Source organism: Triplophysa dalaica, chromosome 4 (assembly GCF_015846415.1).
Source record: "Triplophysa dalaica isolate WHDGS20190420 chromosome 4, ASM1584641v1, whole genome shotgun sequence".
NCBI lineage: Eukaryota > Metazoa > Chordata > Actinopteri > Cypriniformes > Nemacheilidae > Triplophysa > Triplophysa dalaica.
This window is the reverse complement of record NC_079545.1, coordinates 3,788,199-3,816,099: the sequence shown is the minus strand read 5'-3', so window position 1 is coordinate 3,816,099 and position 27,901 is coordinate 3,788,199. Positions and strand designations below refer to the sequence as shown.

The 27,901-nt window shown below is 38.2% G+C and overlaps 2 protein-coding genes across 2 annotated transcripts; one reads left to right on the top strand and one right to left on the bottom strand.

Annotated features, from left to right (window-relative positions):
* Positions 1–343: 343 nt before the first annotated feature.
* serinc5 (serine incorporator 5) lies at positions 344–16,424 on the top strand. The gene is made up of 12 exons (XM_056745792.1): positions 344–580; positions 4,135–4,302; positions 7,865–8,043; positions 8,610–8,692; positions 9,458–9,551; positions 11,528–11,739; positions 12,199–12,291; positions 12,542–12,665; positions 13,492–13,561; positions 13,639–13,675; positions 13,809–13,953; positions 14,074–16,424. The coding sequence occupies exons 1-12, from the start codon at positions 554–556 to the stop codon at positions 14,216–14,218; spliced, it is 1,377 nt and encodes a 458-aa protein (XP_056601770.1). The 5' UTR covers positions 344–553; the 3' UTR covers positions 14,219–16,424.
* thbs4a (thrombospondin 4a) lies at positions 16,095–26,785 on the bottom strand. Its single transcript, XM_056745791.1, has 21 exons — positions 26,599–26,785; positions 25,756–25,953; positions 25,408–25,655; positions 25,170–25,317; positions 24,995–25,077; positions 24,167–24,221; positions 23,886–24,061; positions 23,287–23,424; positions 23,108–23,182; positions 22,814–22,999; positions 22,622–22,726; positions 22,418–22,525; positions 21,262–21,421; positions 20,431–20,549; positions 19,880–19,932; positions 19,623–19,804; positions 18,753–18,980; positions 18,467–18,663; positions 17,465–17,637; positions 17,233–17,372; positions 16,095–17,002 (listed from the first exon to the last, which is right to left on the bottom strand). The coding sequence occupies exons 1-21, from the start codon at positions 26,675–26,677 to the stop codon at positions 16,950–16,952; spliced, it is 2,904 nt and encodes a 967-aa protein (XP_056601769.1). The 5' UTR covers positions 26,678–26,785; the 3' UTR covers positions 16,095–16,949.
* Between the last annotated feature and the right edge of the window lie 1,116 nt (positions 26,786–27,901).

Here is a 27,901-nt window from a genome sequence, read left to right as displayed (position 1 = left end):
TGATAATAATTAAACAAATATCTTTATTTAAAATTACTTATTTTAATGCTTTTTTGTCTTATTTAAAACCATAGTGGGCCCCAACAACAAATAAAAATAGCCCTATACAAACATAATATCCAAATTGTCATGACAGCATTCATTATGTAGCAAATAATGTCTGTCATTTGAATTATGAATGCTTAGGGCTTCAAAATGTCGCTGATGTTTTTCATTTGTCATAGTGGTCGATAAAAAATGTGACCCGAATCGTGACGACAGCGGAAGTTGCTAACAATGATGTTTTAATATGAATTGAAAATACGATCGAAGCGAAATGTACTTTAACAACAAACGCGCGATCTCGAGTTTCATCTTTCACGAGAAAGCATCATCTGCTCAGACGTCCACGCGCAATCGTCTTTTTCTCGCTCGCGCGCGCACGTCACAGTCTATTGTGAGCGGCGCTCGTGCGGAAGCGTGAGGACGAGCAGAATCACGGTCGTGGTTTTAAGAAAAACTCGCATTTGAATTGAATCAGCGTGTGTAAGAGTGGATTTACCCCCTTGTCAAGATGTGCACCCGGTGTTGTCTGTCACAGGTACGTGATGCTGGTATTAACGTAACGTATCATGTATGACCCTCGAAGCGCTGGCATCGCTCGGTTTCTGTCAGTTACAATTATCTAACCGTTTCTCTTTCATGTAAATCTATTTTGTTATAAAAGTTTTGTAGAAATCTTTTTGTCAATGAGTAGGTATTACTCTCAAGTACACAAACAGCTGTGTCGTTCTTTTTTTCTGTCAACCACAATTCCTGCGTTTTTGATGTGGTGTGTTTGATCGTTCTTCGTGCAAATAGTGAATCAATAGATCAAATAAACACGTCTTATTCATACTTGTGTATAAACCACACTGTGACTTTATGAAGACAGGAGACATCAATGCTGTCGACTTCAATAAATAGATCAGTTACAGAGGGTTCGTGCTTGATTGAATGCTTCTTCTTTTCAGTGCTGTAGTGTACTAAACTGTATGACGTTCACTAGCATGCTATTATATTGTTAAATGTTTAAGATAAATTGTCATCAATACTATTGACAGTGTTTCATATTCTAAACATGACAAACAGGTCAAACGGCCTCAATAAAGAATACAGCAACAGAAACTGGAGGAATTATTCTAGGTCTGGATCTGGAGAATTTCCTACATTGTCTCCTTCACATTCCCACTGGACCTAAAGTTACATCTCTAGCAGTTTGGGGTCTGCGGGTGGTCCTTTCATTTCCTGGTTGGATCCATGTTGCTGCTTGTTTGAATAAGATTAGCATTGGAAATGGAGAGCTTGCAGTCAGTGTTCAGCCCTCAATAGTGTTGTCTCATTAGCGCTAAGCCTGTCAAGAGCCAGTGGCCCCACAAATGTGTAGCGTTGGTGGGAGATTGCAATTGTCCTGTGTAGTTTCCATGTTTGTTAGCTAGATAATTACTATCATTAGATGGCACGGTTGCTTTATCTTTTGTTTCGATATTGACATTCATTTTATCCCTAATTTACGCTGGCAGCTTTTATTAATGTATAAACGTGGACAACTTCCCGTCACAACATATTCAATGTGTTTTCGAATATGAAACATATTGAATATTCAATGTGCATTTGGTTTTGGTTGATACTCTTCTAATGTTTAACCAATATAATGCCACATAATGGCATTTTGGATTTCTGTGGTTCCCATACAGATGACTAAAGGGATAGTTCACCCAAAAATGGAAATGCTGTAATGAATTACTCAATCTCAAGTAGTTCCAATCCTGTATAAATGTCTTTGTTCTATTTAACACAAAGAAAAATATTTGGAAGAATGTTGACTATTAACTACCATTAAAATGGTTTGTTTTCATCAACAACAATGTTTGTATTTGTAAGTTCTAAAAAAAAATCTGACATGATACAATTATTTTTTCTACTCATTTTGATTTTGGGTCGAACTATCCCTTTTAGTGCACATTTTGTTAGCATTGTATCACAATTAAAATACTCCAGAATCTCTTTAATAATTCTATATTGACAGTCTTGTATTTATATATTCCAGTAAAGTTGTTGTTTCGAAAGGCTTATTTGCAACAGCTCTGGTCTTCCCCTATTAGCAGACATGTTACATCATGACTTTTATATCTTGTCCTACAGAAAGTTGTCATGGAAATCTGACTTTCATTTCACCGTCAGTTGTCTGGGTTGAGTCATGAGTGACTCCTATGATTCATCCTTGGTTTTAAATTCTGTAGCCAGAAGGAAGGTTTTTCGTCCTATTATCAGATTTAATGACTGCTCTAAATACCCAAATCATTACCCAACCTGGATTTTGGGTGGAACAGATTAACCTCCAGAGGCGTTGGTGGCTGTATTGACTTTGTGGGTAGTAGCGCAACTTTCTCACCCTTGTGAATTTCACACAGCTTCCCTCTCATTCTCACTGGCTTCTTCTGTTACTATCTTACAGGTTGTTTACACTTGTCTTGTCCCACAAGCCTTTGCATTGCTCTGTATTTGCATATTAGAAAGCTGTCTAGTCATTGCCATCCAGAATCCATCCATCAGCCTTGTTTAAATCTTCTGTTCTGTTTCTACCAGGGGAAAGTTTGACTATGGAAAGTGTTACTATGGTGTTCTTCACACCGGACAAAGGATCACTTTTTTTGAGTACATTTTAAACAGTGAAGTAATACATTTGTGTCCCAGCTGCACAATTGCCCGGCTCACAGACCTACAAAGCGGCTATTCATGACATGGGGACTGTAGAAGAATTGTCTAAGCAGTTTCGCTTCTGATAGTACATGAACCAGCGAGATATATCGGATAGCTTTGTGTCATCATTTAAAAGAGCATTCAGGGTTCAGTACAGGACAGTCAACAGTATTTGGGGTATAAGCATATTGCATATTTAAAGGTTTGCAACAATGTTGTCTTTTGTTACAACCTGTTGGATGCCGTATTATAAAGCTTTACTAAACTTCTGAGATACTCAAGAGGAACCCAATGTCCAGGTCACTGTTGTCTGTGGAGAAAAGGGCTCTTTGTAGGGGATTGATGGGGGATGGTGTGTTTCGTGAAAAGATCTAACTGAGGTGTTACTTGACCAGTGGTGGGGACTCCATGGTGCCGTGGAGGAATGGGCTAGTTGTGTCGGGGTCATGCAGGCTGACCACCTGTTGTCTGGGGAGGGGTGTACGTCCTCAGGCGAGTGGAAACACTTTTGTTGATGTAGCTGGAGTTGAGATCATGTGCTTAAGTGGTTTAGTTGTAAATTCTTGTTGAATGTGAAAATAAGAGATGTAAACATTTCCGCTTGTTGTTGTTTACAGTGTTAGTCATTTCTGATAAACAATTGTAATATTAGGTCGTCGGGGTTGTATGTTTGGATTGCTAAAATGAAAGAAATGGTTATTAAATTTGAATTATCAAATGGTACTAAATCATTTAGTATATTTAGACATATCGTGATCATAATTTGTCCATACATTATTTGTATTTCTGCATAAAGCTGGATGGATGAGCTTTATAAACTATTTGAAATATGTGGTAATGATAAAAACCAAGTCTGATTTTACTATTTGGCTTTAATTATAAATATATATATATATATTCAAACAGAAATGTTTATCTAATTATTACATTCCAAGTCAAGTCAACCATCCATGTGCTTTGTTTTATTCTTATCTGCAAACACAGTAGATGAAAGGGCTAAAATTTCCTACAGACATTTGTACAGACCCGTATCCACTCAATCTCATCTCAGTGCCTCATGTTATGTCTGACTCTTGCATCATGTGATTCAAGCTGCTTCATAGTAACAGCCCAGATCCATTTAGTCCTTATAGCCACTAGGAATGAGCCATTTTTGCTGTTGCAGATGAAAACAGCCAATAGGGTTTTCTCAACCTTGAATGCATTTTCTAATTTCAAGAACACATCATAGTTTTAGTGAGGTTTATTTTAGCTGCGATTGAATGAGTATATTTTATACTTACCAAAATGTATAAAAGTATAAAAATGCATATCCTTTTATATACAAATGACCACAGTTAGTCATGGTTCATTGTAAATCGTTTAATTAGCATGTGAAGTGTTAATATTAATAATGTATGTGTTTTCTTTCAGCTGGCCTGCTGCTGCGGCTCGGCCGCCTGCTCTCTCTGCTGCGGCTGCTGTCCCAAGATCAAACAGTCCACGTCCACCCGCTTCATGTACGCATTGTTTTTCATCCTGATCACTGTCACTTGCGTCATCATGATGTCACCCACTGTGGAGCAGGCAATGCAAAAACACGTAAGTCTCTATTTCCTTCAAGTTTGTCAGTATCAGGTCCCCTAATATGCAAATTATCCCCTTAAACTCAAACAGACCCACTAGTTAAAGATTGCAGATGGTTTGTCGATATCAAATGCTGTAGTAAATATTAGGAGCTGGTTGAAATCCATTTTAATATCATCGGCTGTACTAGAGTATTTGAATATTTTTTCGGTGGGTTGGCATTTGATTTTCAATTTTGAGATTCAAATACTCTTTTTTTCTTTTTACAAACACGTTGCATCCCCCGCGAAACCGTTCTCATTCGTGCTTTAAGATGAATCGCCCATGAATGAACGTCATAAACTTCATTTAGTTCTTCTGGAACAGACGACAAAATGCAGAAGACCTCAGCTGTGTGGGAGCACTTTAAATTGAGTGAGGACAAGAGTAAGGCAGTGTGTAAAATTTGAGATTTAAAACTGGCATACAACAACAGCACAACAAGTTTGAGTTCTGTAAGTAGTAGTTACACTGTCACCTCTAATATATTGTTGGTTTGAATAAACAAACTGCTTTTATCCGCAATGTTAATCAGTAATTTTACACATGATAAAAACTTTGTGTTTGCTTGGAAAGTACATGCGATTAAAACACATTCCTTGCGGAAAAAAAAAACACGCATTTATTTTAACTGTTCGTTAATTGAAATGTGGTATGCTGGTTTTGAAAGTATGCTATCCTGTTTTTTATTTATTACAGTTCATTGAACATATATTTCTTTCATTTATTTTTTGTTCTTTTTTTTTAAAGTCTACCCTTTACGTGACAGTTGCAATTACTGTTGGTGATCATTTCTGATTTGGCAGATTTGTTTGTTAGCAAAATGTTAGGATACCGTACCTTATTAAAAGTATTAATCTTTTTAACAGACCTTAATGTTTTTATCACTTGTGCCATGTCTGTTCTCGGAGTTCTGTAGTTTATTAATTTGCAACGTGTCGCGACTCGCGTGTCCATATGGCAACAAGATGCGACACTGCACTCTCTTGGGTATCAAAAAATGGTATTCGGTAAAGACCTTGTAATATGTGACAATTCAAGTTAGTTGAGATGTTAAATGAATCGCGAAACATGTTTTGAACAGCAGGGGCCGCTGTATTTACTGCAAACTTGGTAAACGCTACTTACTCGCGAGTCTGGGTTTTTTGTTTCAACCCGCGGGTCTTGCTGTTATGAAATTATTCGGCTCGAGTCACACCACTGTATCTATTTTTAAAACCCACCCCGCACCAGCGACCATTAAATACATTGCCCTGTAAACTGGCAACAACATACGCTTATGAACCACAGAAACTTCACATCACGTAGCCGATATTCTGTAGTTGTCTCCTGCTGCAACTATTTCTGAGAACCAGTCCCAAACATTAGATTTAGGAGTTTGACCTTCTTTTCTTTTAATGATGTAAATTCCCAACCTTAATTTCTCCCGCACCTTGTCTTCCATCTTGACTGTTCTTTCTCCATTTGTTTTGTTATTGTGGCTTGCGGTCGGAGCTGCTTGGTGCTTTCGTGACGTGTTTGGTTTGGGCACATCACACAAGTAACGTTGCGACATAGGCCTACATATTGTAACCTTATCAAAGAACCTAATAAGATCTGAAAATATTTATTCCCAAATATTTTATATAGGATACAGGGAATTGCACGCAACATACAAGTATTTTTTAGTTTGTTTTTTAAGACCCAACCCACAAATGAAATGACAATATCTTTTCCCGCACCAACCCGACCTGCGGGTTACCTGGTTATGAGACGACTCGCACATTATTAGTAAATGCGAATATGCTGATATTTATAAAAAAAACAAGTGAGGAATAGCACCGACATAGTCTTAGTTTGTTTATATAAAAGAGGCTTTGTAGTATTCTTTTTTTATTTGATTTGGAATTTGTTTACATTGCAATTTTAAAATTTGCATTGTATCATGAGCTGAGTGAATCCTTACATACCTAGTAAATATAACTATGCGTTGAGACCGCCAGCGACTGCCTCGCTGTGTGTCACTAGTTCTCTTGCTACAAGGTCTTTAGAAGACGTTCCTAGCTTTGGTTGCTCTAGTAACATTCGTATCAAAGCTCAGCTGCTTTACTCCTACTGGTAGTCACTTCGGAAAGTCGCTCATAATTTGCATAAAGTTGAGCCATTTTTATCTTTGATTCATCGCTAGATACACCCACTTCCTGTCACCTATGTTCATTGTCGGAAGTCGCCAGCTTTTCATTGAAATGAATGGTGAACTTGGGGTGTAAATTTGATGAGATTTTCTCTAGATTGCATTGGTGATGGTGAATATATTTGAATTCAAACCCCAGAGATGTTTGTTTTACGAATATGTGAAATAAGCTAAAACATTTTTTAAAGTGTCACATTCAGTTCAAATGACTTTTTTTAGCTAATAGAAAAGCTTACGTCCTGTATTATCTATAATAAAAAACGTGTTCAAAAGCATCCACTGGGTCAGTATTCAGGCATTCATTCCGTAAAGAAAAGGCCTGCGGACACATGAGGGTTTTATTACGATCCGCCTGCCCATGTTATTCAGAAAAACACAAAAGACAGACACTCAGCAATTCTGCTTCAAACCCAGTTGAGCAATTTAAGAATGTAGGACACAATATTAAGCGTCTGTCGTTTAGCCCAAAACGTTTTCTTTTACTGTTTGTACCATTATTCTTTGCAGTTTGGTTTTACACACCGCCCCAAAAAACGAGAACCGAAAAAGTTTGAATGCACTCAAACTTGCCGGACGTGTAACATGAGCATGTGTCTCTTTGTTCACCGCACCACACTGGTTTAAATGCCACGACAATAAAAAAACACAAAAGACCTGCAGCCATTCAGTTGTCAAAAACAAAAAGATTTACAGGTGCTGTTAAAGAGGTTTTTTTCAAGTAGTTGCAGCTAACAGAATGTAAGAAATCCCCTCCTGGTGGTCTTGCGTAGATACGACCCAAATGGCAGAGAACCGATGGGAAATGTTCTTGCACTGCTGGCAGAAATACACTTTAATAACTATTAATTATAATAAATATTTAATGATTTTATAGAGTTTTTTTTGCAGGCAAATATTATAGCTGTCTTGCATAACGCCAGACTATATGGAGCCTTCTGGAAATGGCCCACTAGTTCAGCCAGCCTTAGTTTTTTACCACAAAAAAAGAGTCATAAATATGGGTTTGAACTCTACTGGCTTCTTATAGCTGAGCTTTTCCTGCTAAATTAAATTAGAGTGTACTCTGGCTGAAGTATCGTCACAGTCTTTTTTTTTTGGATACTAGAATGATATCAGCTACTTTTGATGTATGTCTTCCTGCTTCACTGATATATTGACCAGAATTAAGATATTTGCCAGATCTCTTTTCTAGTTTTATACAGTATTTTTTACTATTGTAGCAGTAAACATAGTAGGTTTTTTGCAGAAAATAGTTCAAGAGTTTCAGTTCTGCTCTAGAGAGACAGTGAGTGCCAATAGTTTCATTTTAGCCTTCGGGTGACTGAAATGCAATTTATTTCCTATTTTGTTTTCCACCTCTCACAGATTCCATTCTACACCGAAATGTGCGATCAGCTCAAAGCCGGGGAGAACTGCAGCACTCTAGTGGGCTTTTCAGCTGTCTATAAAGTCTGTTTCGGGATGGCCTGCTTTTTCTTCTTCTTCTGTGTGTTCACGTTTGGGGTGCGAACCAGCACGGAATGCCGTGCGGCTGTCCACAACGGGTAAGCGATCCACCCAGGCAACTTTGAAGTGGTATTTACACTGGAAACAGTGCTTGTTCCTCCTCTGATTTTTCGCTGGTCCTTCTGCCCGGGTCTAAGGGAGGTAGGGGGACCACCATGTTTTGTTTGGACTGCACGCCCCTCCTGTTGCTCCCTTATTCACCCACAACCAAAGTTGTGAATAGAGGTATTAATTTGAAGGAAATGGCCCAAGATGAGAGCTCTTCATGTTGCAGTATAAGAATTATCTAAGTATGTTATGAGAATTTGCAGGGCAGTCCAGAGTCTGTGGTTTTAGAATAGAACATACAAAGAATCCCTGGGTAAAACAATGTTGTCCATTTTCCTGGATCCACCCTTGTGACTAATACGGATGGATTCCAATCCATTGTGAGCAGACAAAAATGATCTGAAGTCAAAGAAAAAATTTAAAGAAACAGATCATTTTCAATAGTCATTATTTATTGAAATGTTTTATGCCAGATTTGCCACAATGTGTGTTTGTGCCAGTAGCTATTTTATATTTAAGTGTCTTTAATTGACAGTTTTCTTCTGTTTTTATGCAGTTTTTGGTTCCTTAAATTTGTGGTGTTGCTGGCCTGCTGTGCTGGAGGATTCTTTCTCCCAAATGAAGACCAGTTTCTAGAAGGTCGGTATGATGTGTTTTCTCATATCACACTATATTTCAGTTACTTTGCTTTTATGTGTTTTTTTAGGAAAATTGAAATGTTATGGTGGCCGTGTTCAGACTTGACTTCTTTATTGAAGCTGCTAGCGTGTGTTTTACATTAGTAAACCGTGTTTTCAAAAAATGTCCTGAGCGCTTTTTTAAACGCCAGCGCCGGCGTCTTTTTCTGCATTTTTTTAAACTTTCAACAAATTCTGATTGCATTTCTAGTGAGAAATTAGTATTGTAGTTTTTAATTTTTTGATAAGTTATTGCAAAGATGCTCTGTTTATTATTAAAATAGACTTCCGTTAGGCTGCCTTTCTGATTCTCTGGGCTGCCCTCGTGCACAGGCGCTGCCTACGAAGTCATTGTGTTCGTCTGCTATTTGTAAATCAACGCTATTTTTTTACAAAAAAAAAGAAAAAGAAGTCAATTCTGACCACGGCATCAATCTACAGTGATAATTTTTCAGCCTCTTTCTTTATCTCATGCGGATTCTTTCGTCAGGACTGTGCTCATAACACGCTTTATCACTGACCTTGTGACTACAGAAGTATTCAGGACTGTTTGAGCACTTGGCTTATCTCAGTTTAAACATGAAGGTCATAAAATACAAGTCATCAAAACAAAATGGACAGAAAACATGAAAAAACGACTTTGAATAAGCACTAAAGTGAAAACACATTTTTATAAACGATAGTAAGAAGGAAGATCTTTGATATTGACTCTCTCTCTGTCTTCCAGCGTGGCGTTATGTGGGGGCCAGTGGCGGGTTTTTCTTCATCCTCATCCAGCTGATGCTTCTGGTCCAGTTTGCTCACAGATGGAATCAGAACTGGTGAGCTCAAGCACAGTGCTTTTCAAAAGACATTTTTCTCCGTCTTCACTTTGTTCATTTACCTAGTGGAAAACATATTAGACTTTTGGAGTACATCTCCAATACTTTCCATCATCGTGTCCAACTCTTCCCTGGTAACTCGAACCCGCGCAACTGGAAATCATTAGGTCCAGGAAGGGAGACTTTCGTATAATCTGGCTGCCTCTAATTTCCACTGTCAGAGAAGTGACATGGTTGCCAGGCAGGGTGGTCTGAACTTTCTGCTGCTAGAACAAAAACTTTTAATACCAAGTTGGGAATCTTATTTTAGATGCCGGCACTGTGGTGGAGAACGTGCAATGAGTCAATCTAGTGAACACTTGGAATTATATCGAAGAAAACATTTCCCAAAACCTCCAAACCAGTAAAAAAAAATTTTGGGTTCTATTTCAGAATCAAAATGTTTTAGTGTCAGTGGAAGAAGTCGTGTCAGACACGAAACATTTCAGATAAAGGTCTGTGTCAAACCGAAAGAGAAAAGCAAATGTTCTTGATGTCTTGAGCAGAGTGCTTCGCTCTCCGGGGTGCGTGTTCATAAATAATGTGTGGCGTGTTGGTTGGGTACTCCTTTGTGCTGTTGACATTATAGGGAGGAGGAAAGAGAATGAGAAAGCGACTCTTGGCTAGTCTCCAGACTGTGGACAGGAAGCTAATGAGCTAAACGGCATCACAGTTTCCTCCCTGCTGACTGTAAACAAGCAGAAACCACAGCATAAGAGGGTACAAACGTCTGAAGGGGAATTTACAACACCCAAAAAGCTTTCTTTTTCCATGTACAAAATCAGAGTGATGTTTTATGTCTTGAGACAGCTAGTGAAAGAGATACTGTTTTTAGTTTTTCAAATGAACATTTTTGTTTTTTTTTTTGCAACATTTTGTTTTTATGATAGCGTGATCTTAATGAAGACTCCACAGTATTGTGCAAAACTTTATGAATTATTTATTCCAGCATGGTTTGAGAGTGTTCCAATAGAGTGTTTTTCATCAGACTCAATGAAATCTGACCTTTTGTACCACACTGTTAACGTGCTCAGTATTGCATCGTTGCATTTTCGAGTAGTGACTAAGAATGATTGCAGGATCTCTAGTATTTTTTGCATTTAATCATCCGTTTCACAACGTTTCGTCATTTTTCGATTTTTAGGAATGCTAAAACCTTCCATTTATTTTCAGATTTAATTCAGTTTTAAATCCCAAATAGTTTATGTAATGTAACATTTTATGACCTCCCTGTTTGCGTGTGTGTACTTGTATCTATGATTTACGCAGATACTTGTATGCTTGTAAACCAAATCACATAATAAAAGGTGATTTTTCTATTATTATGTTTTCTGTGATGGTTAGGGAATTACACTGGAGGGTTGCCCAGTCAAGGAAAATCTCTGATTATTATCTTCTAGAGACGTGATGCATTACTAAATAAATAGGTCTGAAAAACATCTGGATTTATTTGTTTATGTATGGCGACTCATTGGTGTTATTCATGATCATTATTGTTATTATTGATCTGTTAAGCATGGGATGGTTGTTGATCACATGTGAGCTCTACTTCTCACAGCTGCCTTGCAACTCCAGGACAAATGTTGAACAAATGCATATCATCTCTTGCCTTCCTCTGACATCAAGGTCAAGAAATCTCATCTGCAGAGATTAAATGAATCCCTCCCTTTAGAAAAGAAGCACATTTGTTAACTTTGCAGAGACTTGTTGGAATAAGGAGTCCAATGAATCACTAAAGTTTTAAGGACACTTTCATTAGCATGCATTAATAAGCAAGTATAAACAACCGTTTAAAAATTAACAAGAAAACATGCTTAGTTGAGACACAACAACTGTCATCAAGGGCTGGGTGTTAAAATGCGCAAAGGCTTCATGATGATCCTCAAAAGTCAAATGCTTCGGTCTTGTTAAACCGTCTTCATTGTGTCTGTCCACAGGAGCTCAGGGGTCAAGTACAATAAAATCTGGTACGCGGCTCTAGCTCTAGTCACACTGGTGCTGTTCTCCATAGCGGTGGGAGTCATGGTCTTCATGATCATGTACTACACGCACGCCGAGGCCTGCTTTCTCAACAAACTCTTCCTGGGAGTCAACGGCGGCCTGTGCTTCGTCGTCTCCATGCTGGCCATCTCTCCCTGCATTCAGACATGTGAGTTTACTGAGCTGATGGTCTTTCTTTAGTGACCTACTTTTTGAACTCGCAAAGAGATGTTTGTTTGATGTGAGACGAATAACAGCGTTTATTCTTAGTGCCTAGAACTGGAGGCTTTAGCATGTGCGTACCAGTCTAACATTTGAGAAAGTTGTTTGACCGTTCAAAGCAGATGTATTTCGGTTAGGTGTTGTTTTTATTTTGGTATAATGCTTAATTGCAATACAAAACATTGCTAGTTTTGTATTTTAACCGTGTAGTCGTATTACTGAACATTTCCCCTGTCCAATTTTATTTCAATTTATCAAGCAATTTCTTACAATGTTGCATTGGTTTAAAGCAGCTTTACATTAAAATTAAATGTAAATGAGACACTGTTTGCCCTTTATCAACTCTTTACTGTCTTTACTGTGGTGTGAACGAATAAATCTGACATTTCCTCTGTTGCCCTCACAGTCCAGCCCACCTCAGGACTTCTGCAGCCTGCGGTCATCACCGTTTACGTCATGTACCTCACCTTCTCAGCTCTTGCCAGTAAACCCATTGAGAGTGAGTGTAGAAGTACTCTCTCACTCTCACACTTGGTGTCTATCTTCCTCTTTCTGTCATGAAGTGTTTTTTGTGTGTCTCTAAATGTGTGGCCTCTGGTTGTGTTACTCAGAATGTGTTGACTGATGTAATCTCTGCCTTCTTACTTTACATATTTGGGCACATAAGTATTTCGTTATGCACGGTTCTTTCAGGCTTATTTAAGCCTTATTTTACAGCCTTTTTAAAATACTCTCTCTCTTTCTTACAGGTGTGGAGGAAGACGGGAAAAATGTCACTGTGTGCGTCTTTCCCTTCAAAACAGGGACAAGTGACACCAGCATAGTGACGGGTGTTGGCACGGTCATAATGTTAGGCTGCATTCTGTACTCATGGTATGAGCAATGAAACATTTTTGGACTCTTAGACACACCTTAAAAAGTTCTCTTATCAGCATGTCAAAATCTGTGGAACGCGAAAGGAGACGAATCCAAACTGCTGTTTCTAATACAACACAACATGAGGGTGATTCACACAGCCAAGCTTAAAAAACACAAAAAAATATCTATAACTGTAAAAAGGCCCCTGAAAAAATCGTAATGCAAATGTTTTCAATTCAAAGAATAGCTTTGAGGAATATACTGAGATTTAAGTCTGTGTGCTAAAAACATTCTCTTCTGTGGTCTCTATCAAATCCCAAAACATTTTGTGTTGCCTTTTGTGTTGCACTGTGGAAAGAAAATCATACGTGTTTGAAATGACACAAGCGTGAATAATCTTTTTTGGGTGAACTGTCCCTTTAAATAAGTGCAGATATTCTCGGCAGGACGCAGATCCCCATAACGTGTCATTTTAAATCCAGAACGAAAACCCTCGGGGAATGTAAACATGTAATTTACTGGGTTTACCAAGATGATCATTTAGGTTTAAAAGCAGGTAGTCTGGTGGTGAAGATTAGAAACTCGTACAGTAAAGAGATCACATGTGTTTCTCATTAAGTGCAGTCATGTCTGCTGAAGCGAGTCTTTTAAAACGTTCCTTTTCACCAAGGCCATATTTACATACTTGTGATTCACTGTCATGTCCGCTTCTGATTCGTAATGAAAGTCAAATGATTTTTGCCACAGTTCCAGATTTCGTGATGCTAAATGAAGCTTTGAAGATGTTGTCTAGCTATTAAAAACAGATTTAAGCTAAAATCAAATTCAACTTTCCCAACAGTTTGACCTCCACCACCAAGAGGAGCTCAGCGGCATTGCGCGTTTACACCAACGACATGCCAGAGAATGAGGTGAGCACATGCTGGGTTTTATTTGAAGCAATATTTTGTTTGGGCAGATGATCAGACATCTATCTTCCTTTTTTCAGAGAGCACGCTGCTGCTTCTGTTGCGTGGATGATACAGGTGAGACTGTTAAACATGACTGCTATGAATAAGCACATTTTTGACATTAGGACATTAGGAAAGGCTAAATGGCCCCTCCTGGTGGCTTGATGGTCGTCACTGCAGGTTTCTAAACGCAAGTTTTTCTCTCCAGAGGACTATGATGATGAGAAGACAGCAGGAGGGCAGAACGTGATGTATGACGAGAAAGAAGGAACCGTCTACAGCTACTGCTACTTCCATTTCGTCTTCTTTCTCGGCTCGCTCTACATCATGATGACAGTAACCAACTGGTTTCAGTAAGTGTGAAACTGAGTAATGTTTTTCATCTCTCTATGGAAGGGGACTGCTGGGTGTTTGGTTTTGTGGGCCCAAACCCAACAGTATGTATAATGGGACACTTTCCGATCTCTCTGCAGTTACGACACTGCAAAAATCGAGCAGCTGTTTAATGGGAGCTGGTCTGTCTTCTGGATCAAGATGGCATCCTGTTGGGTCTGTCTCTTCCTCTTCATGTGGACGCTGATAGCTCCCATGCTCTTCCCAAATAGATTTCAAGCCTAGACATCCTTCACACATATTCACTATCACCACTGTCCAACTACTGTGTGTGTGAGAGAAAGAGAGTTTTAGTTTTGTACTTTGATAACGCAAGTTTATATGTTACGAATTTTTAGCTTTCAAAAGGTCAGTTTTACACAGAGCTGTTACAGAAATCACGTTTAATGTTACGTTATATGCTGACGTAGTAGGGCTCATCTTTCTTTACTCATTGTAACATGAAGGTATTTAAACGGACGCATCGCTCAGGTGCACGCTTCACCTGTAAGTCTTGCTTCTTTTCTGCGTTCACAACAAACACAAATTAAGGGATTCGCATGAATAAATTGCATACAAAGTCGATGCAAAGATGCGCACGCGCATCCATCGTGTCTTCTGCGGAAGTTGAAGATTTTCAACAGTGACACCTGTTTGACATGTGCGGACGCATGAAGACACTCTCTGCCGTGCAATGTTTTTCGCTTCAACAAACCATTGCTGCGAGTAATAAAGAGCGAGGAACGCAATGCTTTGCTTTTGGTGTGAACACCCGATTACACGCTTTTCTGTTGGTAGCTGAAGGATTCTATGCAAATCAACAAACCATCTGTGATTGTAATTCAAGAGTTTTTCCGCCTCTCTGGAAGTATTTTATGTTTTACAGTGCGTTTTATTATTATTAGAGCATTTCTGAAGTATCAAGAAAACGCACACAAGTACATTTAACTAACTGAAATACGGCAAGGTGATGCACAGTAAATTGCACATGCACATTTTCAAAATTAAAAACGGTCCAAAGAAATATTCCTAGCATCGCAGGAAAGCAGTTTGAATGAAAAGGTCTTTATACTTCCGTCATGTCAGTCAGTGGAATCAAGTGTTCACTGTAGATTTATTGGATAAATGTGTGCATGAGGTTTTCTTACCGTATTTACACCATCGTAGCCTCCATAAGCTCAGGAGAGTTAATGTTACATGTTTGGAGTGATCCTTTTTTCGGTGAAATATGCTATTTTAGGGAAAGCATGTGATGAGAAGTACCAGTAAATGTTTGTCTAATGACTAGAGCCACAACATGAGCTGAAAACTCCCAAACCGGCCCAGCCTGTCAGCAGGCTCACAACGTCATTGAAGATACAGAATAATAAGAAATGTTAACTTTCTTTTTTTGTTACTATTTAAATGGTGCTTTAGGCCTTGGGTGTACTTCGTTTTTCTATAAAATTGCGGCTTACATGTTCAAGCATACCAGTTGGCAAAAAGAACCTATTTTTATTATCATTTGTACCTCAAAGCATTGTTCGTGAACAGTTTTGTACAGCAACTATTTAATCTTTCAGTCAGAGGTTTTCGTTGACATGCATGTCTATATTTCCTGTATTAATTATTGATCAATATATAAGGTCTTTGTTTGTGGTGTTACATAGATTCAGGAACTGCCTGTATTTTAGACGTGATATAGCATTCTTGATGCTCCCCGTTGTATTGCGAAGTGGCATTGTAGTCTATGAAAGACGGAATATAGAACTGGAATTATTCGCTTTTTTATTTTCTGTGTAGCAGCTGTAGCACCGTGAGTGACAGGATTGCGTTATTGACCAAACTACAGACAAACCAAATTCTTTTTGTTCACTTTCATTCGTTTAGCAGACGCTTTTATCCAAGGCGACATTTAACATTTTGTCTATGGAGCAAAGAATAAACAGCCATCAGTGGGAATTTGTTTGTGTCTGTGAAGAAACTTCTCTCAAATACCTGTTCATTTTAGACAAAATTAGCCTTGTTTGTAACAATCGATTAACAGAACATAACGGATTGCCTTAAACACTACATGCTATAAATGTATATACTGTTTTATCAAAATATTTCTTTGACATTTTAAGTTTGCTTTTTCCTCTACTTTTACCTGTGAATACTTTGATGCTTGTTTTTATCTATGTGTGTACGGTTTTAACTTTTCCTTATGCTGCTTTTATTTACAAATATATTCTGACCATAAATGCTTCATTGAGTTGAAATACGTGCTTTATTGTGTATAGTCCATGCTAGGGATAGTTGAGCGGATATTGTTACCACTATTCACATATGAATCATTCTTCCAAAAATATGTATGTTTACAAAATGTTCTTTCTTCATTTGTGTTGATTTTATTTTATATTCATTACGAATGAGGTGACGGATTCAATGTTCTTTTTAGTGTTTTTATTGATATTGCAGGTTCTTTCAATAAAAAGACAAATGGATAAAACTGTGTTGTTGTGCAGGAACACCAGAGTTATAGGTGAAGTGTGAAGCTTCTAGCAATTGAATGAAGTGACAAGAACTTCTGCGCAACGCCCCCTGCCCATCTTATATTAAGCAGATGGTCCCGCCCCCAAACTCAAGCTATTGGTTAAGAGTTTTTATTTATCTTTCAGATTGAGCAAATGACACACTCAACCTTTGTTAAAGTGCATTGAAATCATACAGGACTACGCAAACTGCCTTGTGCCAACACATTAACTTTCTGTCTAAACCCCTCTTTTCGTTTATACATTATGAAATAAAACATATTTATTCTGTTATTGTAAATGAATGCGAAAACCTTAAGCTATTTTCTACTCCTTTAGTTAATACAGCATAACTCATTAAACTATAATTGTCGAGAATGCCTGAGTCAGTAAATGTTCCAGGTTTTATGTGCGATCAGAGTACAAACATCTGCTGTTTGTGTTGTTTCGACAGAAAGGCTTTTAATGCTTTTCTGTTTCTTTCTTTAGTTGGTCAACTGCTTGGCTCTGTACTCCGTATAGTCTTCAGGGATTGTGTCTAGAAATGTCAGAAGACATACATTAGTAAATATAATATGCACAGAAATATTATGCATTCATAAGAAAACGGTCCACACAACCATGTCATCTCAGCCTAATGTCATTGCAAACATCTATGACTAAATCGTGAAAAAGAATCATGCATGCTTATAAGAACATGAAGATGAGACATGACAGAATTTGACCAATAAATATTTGACTAATCCTTTAGCAATGTCCCATACTCACCGTTACAGCGATATCTCAGGTTGGACCAGATGATGTTCTCCTGTGAGAAGCAGAAGACCCCCAGACGGCCGCCTCTCATGCTGGTGTCTATAATGACTCCAGAGTCTGCCACAAGATCTGCGCCTTCATAGAACTTCACTCTGTGTCAAAAGAAAGCAAAAACATCACATCTGTTTCAGCAAATATAATGTCTCCACGCTCAAGTTTTTGGGTAGCTCTTTAGACGTCTAACCTCATGTATCCCACTTGAGGCCTGTGCTTCAGATTCCAGCGGTAGGACACCTTGTCCTTCCAGCCCACGTTACGAGGGTCTTTCCACAGCAAGCGCACCTGGTCGTTTGTGTCTCCGGTGTGCCAAAGAGAATTCCTCAGGAACTCCCCAGGGCCTGTTTTAGATTTTACAGCCTACGAATGTGCAAAGAAACGTATTATAAACAATATCTATCAAACTAAGTAGCAAAGAGGTTTTCTCAAAGGTTTATAGTGTTAATACTTTTCAGAGGAATCAGCTTACAAAAGTGTCTGCAGTTTTTCTGTGTTTTAGCTGGGACTGAATGTATTTTAACATTGTGCAAATTGCACACTTAACCTTTCAATAATTCTGACATCAAGGGTAAAATGTGGCAACAGATTATAACCATTTATGTTAAACCAGTGGTTCTCAAACTGGAGGCTCCAAGATGGATCCAGGGGGGGCACAGATTTTGTGGTATTTAATGAATGATAGAGATTTATCATACAATTTTTGCAATCAAACATCAGAATAATAAGACCCCCAGCCAAAAGAATTGATGTTCCTGCATTGTATAACTAAACATTTTGTTGCAAGGCCCCCTTTGTGTAAAGTGAATCGCTTTGTGCCCCCCCCAAATAAAGACTTATATCTTAAACTATCGCCATCTCTGTTTAAAATATAAGATTGCAGGTTACTTCACATATAAATCTTTTCATGGGTTCGAATGCCGTCAAATGGAGAATTCCTTCGAAATCCTTCACAAAAATCTCAAAATTAGAAAACATTATCAGCTTATGTAAGTTAAGGAGTTTTTTTTGTTCTTGCTCAATTGCTGATTTTTTTGTACATTTATAACCACAAAACGTTACGGGTTGCAGCTTTAAGTACTTCAGCACATTGCACAGTTCAACTAAAGCTGTAATTATAAAAATGTTGTGGTTTCAGTAGAGCCGCTGTTATGATGATGATGATAAAAGCACACGTTAAACTATCAGAGACCTTGAGCTGAATGCCAGGCTCGGCCACGGCTCTGAAGGGCACCGCCTGCCAGTACGTCTGCTCTGTCTGCTTCCACATCACCACATAGAAACTGGAGGAATCCTGGTAACCGAAGATGAAGCCCGCGTAGTCGTCATCGGTCAATGTGTTCACGTGGAAGGTGCCTTCAAAGTCAACACCGCTGAAAGCTGTGTATCCTGTGTAAAATTTGTTTGTCTTAATGTTGTAATTATTGTATATCTGTTTGTTTGAAATGATTAACATTTAGTCAAATGAGCAAGCTTACCAACAGCTAGTCCAGGGTCACTGTTCATGGTCTGGACAATCTCCATACCCTGATTCAGAACAACCCAGTTGGGGTCAATCTGAGCCTCGCCCTCTGGATCCAGAACCACAGTCTGATAAGCTCTAAAGTCTGTGAGTGTGATCTCTGCGTTCTCAGGACAGGTGTCGATCATGTCAATTACATGATCTTTGTCAAAGTCTCCGGCGCAGGCCTCACCCACCCCATCCTCTGCAGAAGGAAAAAATAAAAACTGTATGACCAACCTGGAGTGTAGTGTAGATTTGTAAGGCACATAAAAAGTATTTTAACACTTCAATGCATTAAATCTAATGCAAAGTATCAAACAAAGTTACATTTATTTTAAATTAAAAACCAGACAGATTCTTCACAGATATATGTGTGTTAACTTCAATACTAAAGATTAACCTTCCTGGTTAAATGCAATTACAAAAAGAAGAGTAAAAGTCTAAATTTGATTTAAATCTTTGATTGCTTAAGTTTGACGGCACTACATACTACAGGGTTGAACAAGAGGGTTGAAATAAAAATATAAACCACAAGACTAAAACTTCTGTCATTTAAAGGGATAGCTCACCCAAAAAAACTCATGTCAACCTGTATGACTTTCTTCTGCCAAACAAAAAAGAAGATATTTTGAAGAATGTTCAATAATTGTAATAATTCTGTAAACAACTCTAGCATACATTGACTTGAAAACAAAACCACAGCGGCCTTTTTCAAAATATTTTCTTTTGTTTATGCACAAGTGTGAATAAATGGTCACAGATTTTTTTTCATTTTGAAGAACGAACCCTTCCACCATACTATGTTCACACGAACAGAACATTAGGAAGGACATGCGAGCCGTACCGTTTTCATCCTTCTGATCTACATTAGCCACCAGTCTGCAGTTATCGTGATCGTCCAAGATGCCGTCGTTGTCATCGTCCTCGTCGCATTCGTCTCCGAGTCCGTCCTTATCGGTGTCTAGCTGGGAGCTGTTGATGATGGTGGGGCAGTTGTCTTTGCTGTCCTGAGTTCCATCTCCATCACTGGAACACAGACCGGAGTTGATTCTCAAAAACTTTATACTGGAATAAAGTTCAAAAGCAACCTTAGCTCTGTACCTGTCGATGTTTGTGTCGCATGTGTCACCCACAAGATCATTGTCAGCATCAGACTTGTTAAGAAGAAAGAAAAGACCAAAGTGAACCAAACCATTCATAGATACAAGAAATACACAATGTACCATGGTATTTACATGATTTATGAGCATGCTACTATGGTAATTTCACCTTTTTATGACATTTGCTGATGTTGATATTATGTACATGTATTGTAATTACACTTATTTGCCAAAAGAGATGACGTATTTACAAAACGCGCTCTGAGAGCTGTTTGTTTGTTTAGGGCTACTGTAGAAACAACCTTCCTTGTTGGGTGACCCCCGGTGTATGTGTATTAAAAGGTCTCATTTGAAGGTAATAAACGCTTCATTATATAAGGTCTTTATACAACTCTGAAGACAAAGTTATGTTTATTATATTGCATTTCTGTCAAAAGATCATCCCCAAACATTCCACACTGGACCTTTAAAGTACTGTGACAAGCCTATTGTAAATCAAATTCACGTATGTATCATTTACTCCGTGGAAGGAAATGAGGACGCTTTTGCCACCTGGTTGGGGTTTGCAACCTCAGGGCAGCTGTCACATGCATCACCAACACCATCATTATCTCCGTCCTTCTGGTCAGGGTTTGGAACCCCCTGACAGTTATCCAGAATGTTCTTTAATCCTAATGAAGGAAACAGAAAGCACATGTAGAAACAGAAGCATCAGACAAATATTTACAGTGGACTTTTGTCTAAAATGTCACTGAATGGAGCAAAATCCATCATTTGAAAGGTGCTGAGGTACGGACACAGTCAAAGCTTTGTGTAGTGATGGCTGGATTGCTTCACAAGGTGGCAATGTTTTGGAAAGAGGCCTGTGGAATAGTTTCCACTCGTGTGCAGCTCCTGGCCGGAGCTCTCAGTGGAAATGTGGTCGTTCAGATGAGACATAAGCAAACGTTGAAATACCAAGTCAAGTGGATTTCTGCCGTGATGAGCGTAAATGTCAAATGCTGCCTGGACTCGCCTGTCAGACTGGAATAAATAATCGGCCGTCCGAAATTACATAATCAGCTTGGTTCCTGTTAATACCGCTATAGGTCACGTCACTCTGCGTGACATGAGCTCACTAAAGCGGACTCTAATTTCAGCTTTATAAACACTGAGTCTTCTGTTTCACCCTGTTAAAATGAGCTAAGCGCAGGAAAATCTTGATTTAAAAACACATGCCTGTCGGGCAGGAGAAATATTTTAAACATTACTCCCTCTTTATGCTACTGAAAAATGTCCATTGGGACACCACAGCCAGATGTCACGCAAAATACTAGCAGAGATCAAAACAAGTGTGAAAAGTGTAAAAAGTTCATCTTTGACGACGTCTGATGATTCTTTTACCATCTCCGTCTATGTCATCATCGCAGGCGTCTCCCAGTCCATCCTTATCTGTGTCGCGCTGGTCTGGATTCTCTACGAGCATGCAGTTATCACAGGCATCGCCATGCAGATCTTTGTCGCTGTTCTTCTGGTCTATGTTAGGTCTCAACCAGCAGTTGTCCTGTAAGGATACATAGACATATCATTGTGTGTGACTTTTCAAGCTTGATAAAAAGAGGATAAAGCTGTAAAAATGTGTTACTACATTTGTGGCATCTTAGCTGAAATGAATACATTTTAATACATGAATACTTTTTAAGCCTTTGTAAAGGTAACAGGGTTGACAGTTTTACAGTATCATTTGAAAAGTCTTGTGAAATTACAAATGCTGATACTTCTACAAACATCCATTTTTCAATTGTCAATTGTTTACTATAAAAATCAATCATGGCAACGGTGTTCAAATTTTAGGGCAAAGTGATCAAAATTGTAATCTTAATTAAATCATTGTTTTATTTCTTAAAGGAAGGTGATAAGGGTAAATTATTTCAGATTTATGAATACTTAATTTTTGGGGAAATGTGATATTAAAGGGTTGACCCAAACATATGTACATCTGTGCAAATGTCACAATCACTTCTGATTATTCTAATTAACAGGGCTGACCCACTTTCATATATATCTATAGAAAAAGGTCTGTAGTTACACAGCAAGTTGCCTTCGGCTATGGATTAAAACAAGTAACAGGGTTGACCCAAACATACACGACATCTATAGAAAAGGTTGGCATTGCAACTGATTATAATAATTAACATGGTTGACCCAATATACACCACAAATAACGGGGTTGACCCAAAAATACAATATATCTATAGAAAAGTTCTGTAATAATACAAATGACCCAATATACAAACGTACATTATTATAATGTATATATAGGGTCAACTCGGTTACTAGTTTTAATCTGTAGCTGAAGGTAACTTTTTGCTGTGTTACCACAGACCTTATTCTATAGAACTATAGCAAAAGGTTTGTAGTTACACAGAAAAAGTTACCTTCAGCTATGGATTAAAACTAGCAACAGGGTTGACCCAAACATGTAGCTATAGAAAATGTCTGTATTAACACAACGTCAAAGTTGACTCTGTCATTGATCCTAACAATGTCTCATCTATACCGGTTCATTGAGGATTCCATCACTGTCTGCGTCCTCATCACAGGCGTCTCCCTTGCCATCTCTGTCTGCATCTTCTTGGCCCGAGTTGGGAACAAATATGCAGTTATCCTGAAAACAAAAGATTTGGGGTAAAAATTCAGCACAAAATATATTTCTATCCTCTTTCTATAACCTCTAACTCAAACACACAAAAGCGTATATCACCTTCTTGCAGGATGAATCTTTGCATTGTAGTTCCCTGTCTGGATAGGCATCAATATCCGTGTCCTTTCCACAGGCGTAGCCGTTTCCTGCCCAACCAATGGCGCACTAAAATATGAAACAAATAAATCACAGGCACTGCAACAAAATGAAACAGGTGACTCGTGCTCATTTAAATCAAGCCTGACGTCTCACCAGACAACTAATGCTGCCGTCTCGCTCCACCACACACTCTGCGTTGATGTCACAAGGATTCGGCTGCCCGTTTCCACACACCCTTTCAGATATAGAAGCAGGACCAAGTCCAGGATCAATATTTTGGCAGCCGTTGGTCTGGTCCCCCATGTATCCGCTCTTGCAGTTTCCACAGTGGAATCCACCCTACAAGAAACCCACGCTACACTTACTCTACATGTGCACCAAGAGATTCATCTGGCTTTTGAATAAGCATTGTGTTGGGTAATGATGGGTAATATTGAGGAATCTTACCAATGTGTTATGGCAGTTTGAATTGGGTGTGCAACCGCCATTATCCACCTTACACTCATCCACGTCATTACACATCTGATAAACAAAAACAGATCATTCTAGGTGTTATACAATATATTGTACTGTAACAACTAGTATCAAAAATGGTCAACTGAATCCATTCTGTTGTATTTACACACTTGTTTGTTGGACTGAGCATAGTAAATGCCCACACCCTGGATCTCTGGACCAGTGAAGCCTCGTTGACACTTTTCACATCTGAACCCCGGCACGGTGTTAATGCATCGTACACCAGTAAAACATGGGTTGACCTGGCACTGCAAATCAAAACATTTCATTTTACGTCAATGAAGAACACTGAAGGTGTCACAACATTTCCATCAAACCACAGGAGAATCACGTTAAACCCAATCTTGTTCAAACGGGAGACAACATTTGTAATAAAAGCTGAATTTCAAACATTGATCATTATATGTTTCCGAACCAGTTTTATTGCTCATCACAGTGACGTGTTTAGTCTGAGCTCGAGTAATGGAAAACAAGACAACTCTTTAAAAGTGTTCCTGTTCTCTCATAATTGCAAAATGTAAGAGAATTAAACAGAGAATAATTACATGAACAACATGGACAAAAAAAACGTTATATAAGCAATACAACAGTGTTCCTGTAGCTCAACGGGGGGTGATGGGGAAATGAACGAAGTTGCTTTGGATAAAGGAGTCAATGTTTGGGTATATCAATATAATAACAATAAAAGTAAAGCATTGTTAAAACTAACCTCGTCTATATCATCACACTGGATTCCATCTCCAGTGTAGCCTTTAGGACAGGGTGCACACTCCACGCCGTCTGTTGTTTCTGTACACATGCCCGGTTTGAAACAGACCCCCGGTCCACACTTGGAATCCCTATCGTTTGGTTTTCCTGTTTCATCCTCTCCTGTTCCCGAATGACCTGTCAACAGATTTTTGTCGGCTGAAATTCTTCAAGCTTGTTTTTAAATGCATCTATTACTAGAACATGTTTAGTATTATATTTTCATGATAACAAGAATTTTACCCTTGCATTGAACGCACTCCAGGATAGTCTTCCTCAGGTCTGCAGTCTCTTTGGTCTGTTTCCACAAAACATTGTTATGCTAACGTTTTAAGCAATTGAATGATTCATACAAAAAAGTAAAACATCATTGTTATAAAACTAATATCAGAATTTCGGTTAGGGTAAGAATGAAAAATAACAGATGAGATCTCTTCAATATCTCTGTTTCTCCAAGACATCAATGAGATTAAATCAAAAGCAAATGGAAACTTTAGCTTGAGGTGATAGTTCACCCTAAAGTGATAATTCTAATATCGTTTACTCACCCTCTTGTCATTTTAAACCTGTATGACTTTATTTCTTCCGCAGGACATAAAAGAAGATATTTTAAATAAAGTTGGTAAGAATATCTATATCGAATAGCAAGCACCCAATTGACTTCTATTGTATGGACACAAAACCAATGTCAGTCAAAATATCTTCTTTTGTTTCTACAAACAGAATTATCATTTTAGGGTGAACTTTAAGTTTCCTGTTTCTCCAGATGTTTCTCCTCAGAAAAAGAGTCTGAAATCTCACAAATGTCTCCATTCGAGTTTCAGGAGAGTCTACAATCAAGCCTGCAATGAATGATCTCAATATGAACCCAAACATTTCTCCTCAAATGTACCTCTAGAATCTACATACACCTCCATCTACTGCATTTGAACAATTGTCTTTATTTCAATTTTTATTTCTCCTTTAAGCAACATCTAAGAGAAACATCTGAGACTAAGATACACAACTATAAATCTGAGCTTAAGACATGTTTAAGGGTGTTTTCCCCCGCAATTTAAAGTTCAACATCACCTGCCGGTCAACCTTCTCTTTCAGCTCCTGGATCATCCGCATTAACTCAAACATTGGACCAGCGTCCATCTTCGATGTTGTTCCTTCATAAATCGAACATATTTACTGTTTTAGCCTATTTAATGTAAAATGCAAATAACAAGATTATTGCATCAAGATCATCAAAAAACCTCACCGAGCAGTTGTAGTGTTTCTTTCTGCTGTCCACTGTGATCTTTGTATTCAATCCCCTCATTGTGTGAACTCTCAGGGCTGCAGTCCTGAAGCTCCACGACATTTTCAATGGACTCATCCAGCACGAGTTTCAGGTCCAACAGCTTGTCCTGTAACACAAGTGCATGTTGATCATAGTTCCTGGTCTTAAAAATGACCATCTAACCATCAGAATGTAAAGGATATATCAGTGGGTTTACTTGAGAGGATGTTTGCAGGGTCTTCAGTGTCACTCTCTTGGACCCCTGCGGTAAAGATTTGAAGGCTACGGGTACATCGTGCACTCTCTCAGCCAGACTGCAGTCCACGTAGAGCGTCGTGGTGGGGGTGCCCTGCTGCAGACCACCGAAGTGAAGCATGATGTGATGCTTCTGACCGTCCGCCAGTTGCACTTTGGAGAAAGTGTTTGTCCCTTGTTTTCCATTGCTTTTCATGTATTTCAAAATGACTGTCAGGGATCAAGAAACTTTGTGAGCACACATCAATCTGGTTTTCCAGCATTATTCTTTATTTGAAGACACACATCATTGATCTTGGATCAAACAAACCTTTGTTGAGTTTCCCCTGCACTGTGAAGTCAAAGTAGTCCGTGTTATCGGCAGCGTTGAAGATGCGGAAGATGTGCGCCGGAGCCCTGCTCTGTAGCTGCAGGGTTGCAAGGATGAAAGCATTGTCCATGTTTTTGGCTCTTATTCCTCCTTCCAGAAGATCAGGGAGACAATCCGGTGACGCCAGGAGATCATAAACTACCAATGTACATGATGAGCAGATTTGATTCAGTAACAATTTTTTCACAATGAAGTGTGGTTAATATTGAATAAAATGTTGAATTCAGACGCTTTTTGATTCATTTCTGTAACACATGCGGTTGAAATCATGTGCATTCTTAGTATTACTCTCAAGTAGGAAACAAATGAAAGCAAATAACATAATAAAAGTCCATATATGAAGTAACTTTGCAGTTGTTATACTGCACGCTGGAGCTTTTTCCAGAGAATGACATTTATACTGTAAAGTGATTATAGTCTTTCCTAACATATTTTCCTTTTCGTCACACGTTATTTTTTATTTTTTAAAGGATGTTGTTGATAAGCACACAACATTGGCACCCATTGGCTTCCATTGTATGGACACATAACCACTGAGACATTACTTAAAATATCTTCTTTTGTGTCACAGAAAATAAAAATAGGGTTTGAATGACATGAGCGAATTTAAATTTTTGGTTGAACTGTCCCAATGGAATTTGGATACAGTAAATAAGTAATACAGGCTAGTTGTCAATAACCATAACATATATTGAATAATGAAAAAACATTGTAAGCATTCCAAAAAATATGCATGAATCTTTTAACAAGCACCGATAACAAATAATTACAAGTCAGACTTACCGATTCCTTGTGTTTTCACCGTGACAGGAAGCAGTAAAATAACTTGTAAACTCAACACAGTCCTAATCCAAACACCCATTGTTGATCAATTGTGTATCACAAATCCAGCTGAAGTTTTATAGTGTCGTTCCAGCACAAATGTTTCTGATCATTGGTTTTTTCTCGTGGACCGGACTGAAGCCCTGCAGACGAATGAGAAGCAGACTGGAGCTCACTTGATTTATGCTCCTCAGATGTCTTTTATATTTAAGGTGTTACCAAGCACCTCCTCCAGAATGCTTCTGTTCTTTCACAGTAAATGACCACATTAATACAAGCTTGTCAGATTCAGGCCACAGCCCTTTAAAAAAAATGGTTGTGTTTGTTGTTGATGGTAAATTATATAAAGGTATGATTGCTTTGGGATTGAGTCAATTCTGCTGTCAACGTGATGTGTTCCATTACCATCTGAAATAATCAAATTAAACTAATGTGCTTGAAAAGACTAAAGGAATTATTTTTTATTACTTGAAGTTGAACTTGATTTAGTTGAATTAGTCAACATTTCTGGAGCAGAATTACAAGAATGATTTGGTTTGACTTGACCCTGACAGCTCTTGCCAGTTAAGTATAATGACAGATGAGTTATGGAAAATCAATTAAACCAGAAGTTTTCATAAGCTGCTGAATGAAACCACATAAACTTAACGGTCACATTAACGGTTAATTTCATAACCGCTATAAACTTGTGCCCAGGCAGGATTTAATGCATTTTTGCAAAGATAAACATACTGGTTTAAGTTTTGAATAATGGTTGCTTTTAATTTAGCTGCACACAATGAGACTGAACACGGATCATATAAGTATCACTGGCTCTGTAAGAAATGTATTCAAGTTCAAAAGATGGAAAACAGTGTATCTCCCTCAGGAAAAGCAGATGTGTCTTACTAGAGAATGGTTGTCATAAAATGTGGCTTATGTGATATTGCACAATCTCAAAATGTTTTTAGGTCACACTTATATAACAATAAATTTAATAATCGTGGGGTTTGCTCTGACGGCAAAGAATGCCTGGATTTGCTTTGTTGTACACCTGGAAACTTCCACAGCTTCTTCGGAAAACTTCTTTCTACTTCTTTGATGTAGTTTTTTTGGCTTGTTAACAGAATGTGTATCTTATTGTGAAATGTCTTGATGACCAAAAGTGGGTAATTTTAAAAGAGTAAATATCTGATTAAACATACTTTTATCTTTTCTGTAATTTGTTTTTTCATCTTTTTAGTATTCTGTATGTAAATAATTAATGTAAAAATAATACTTTTGA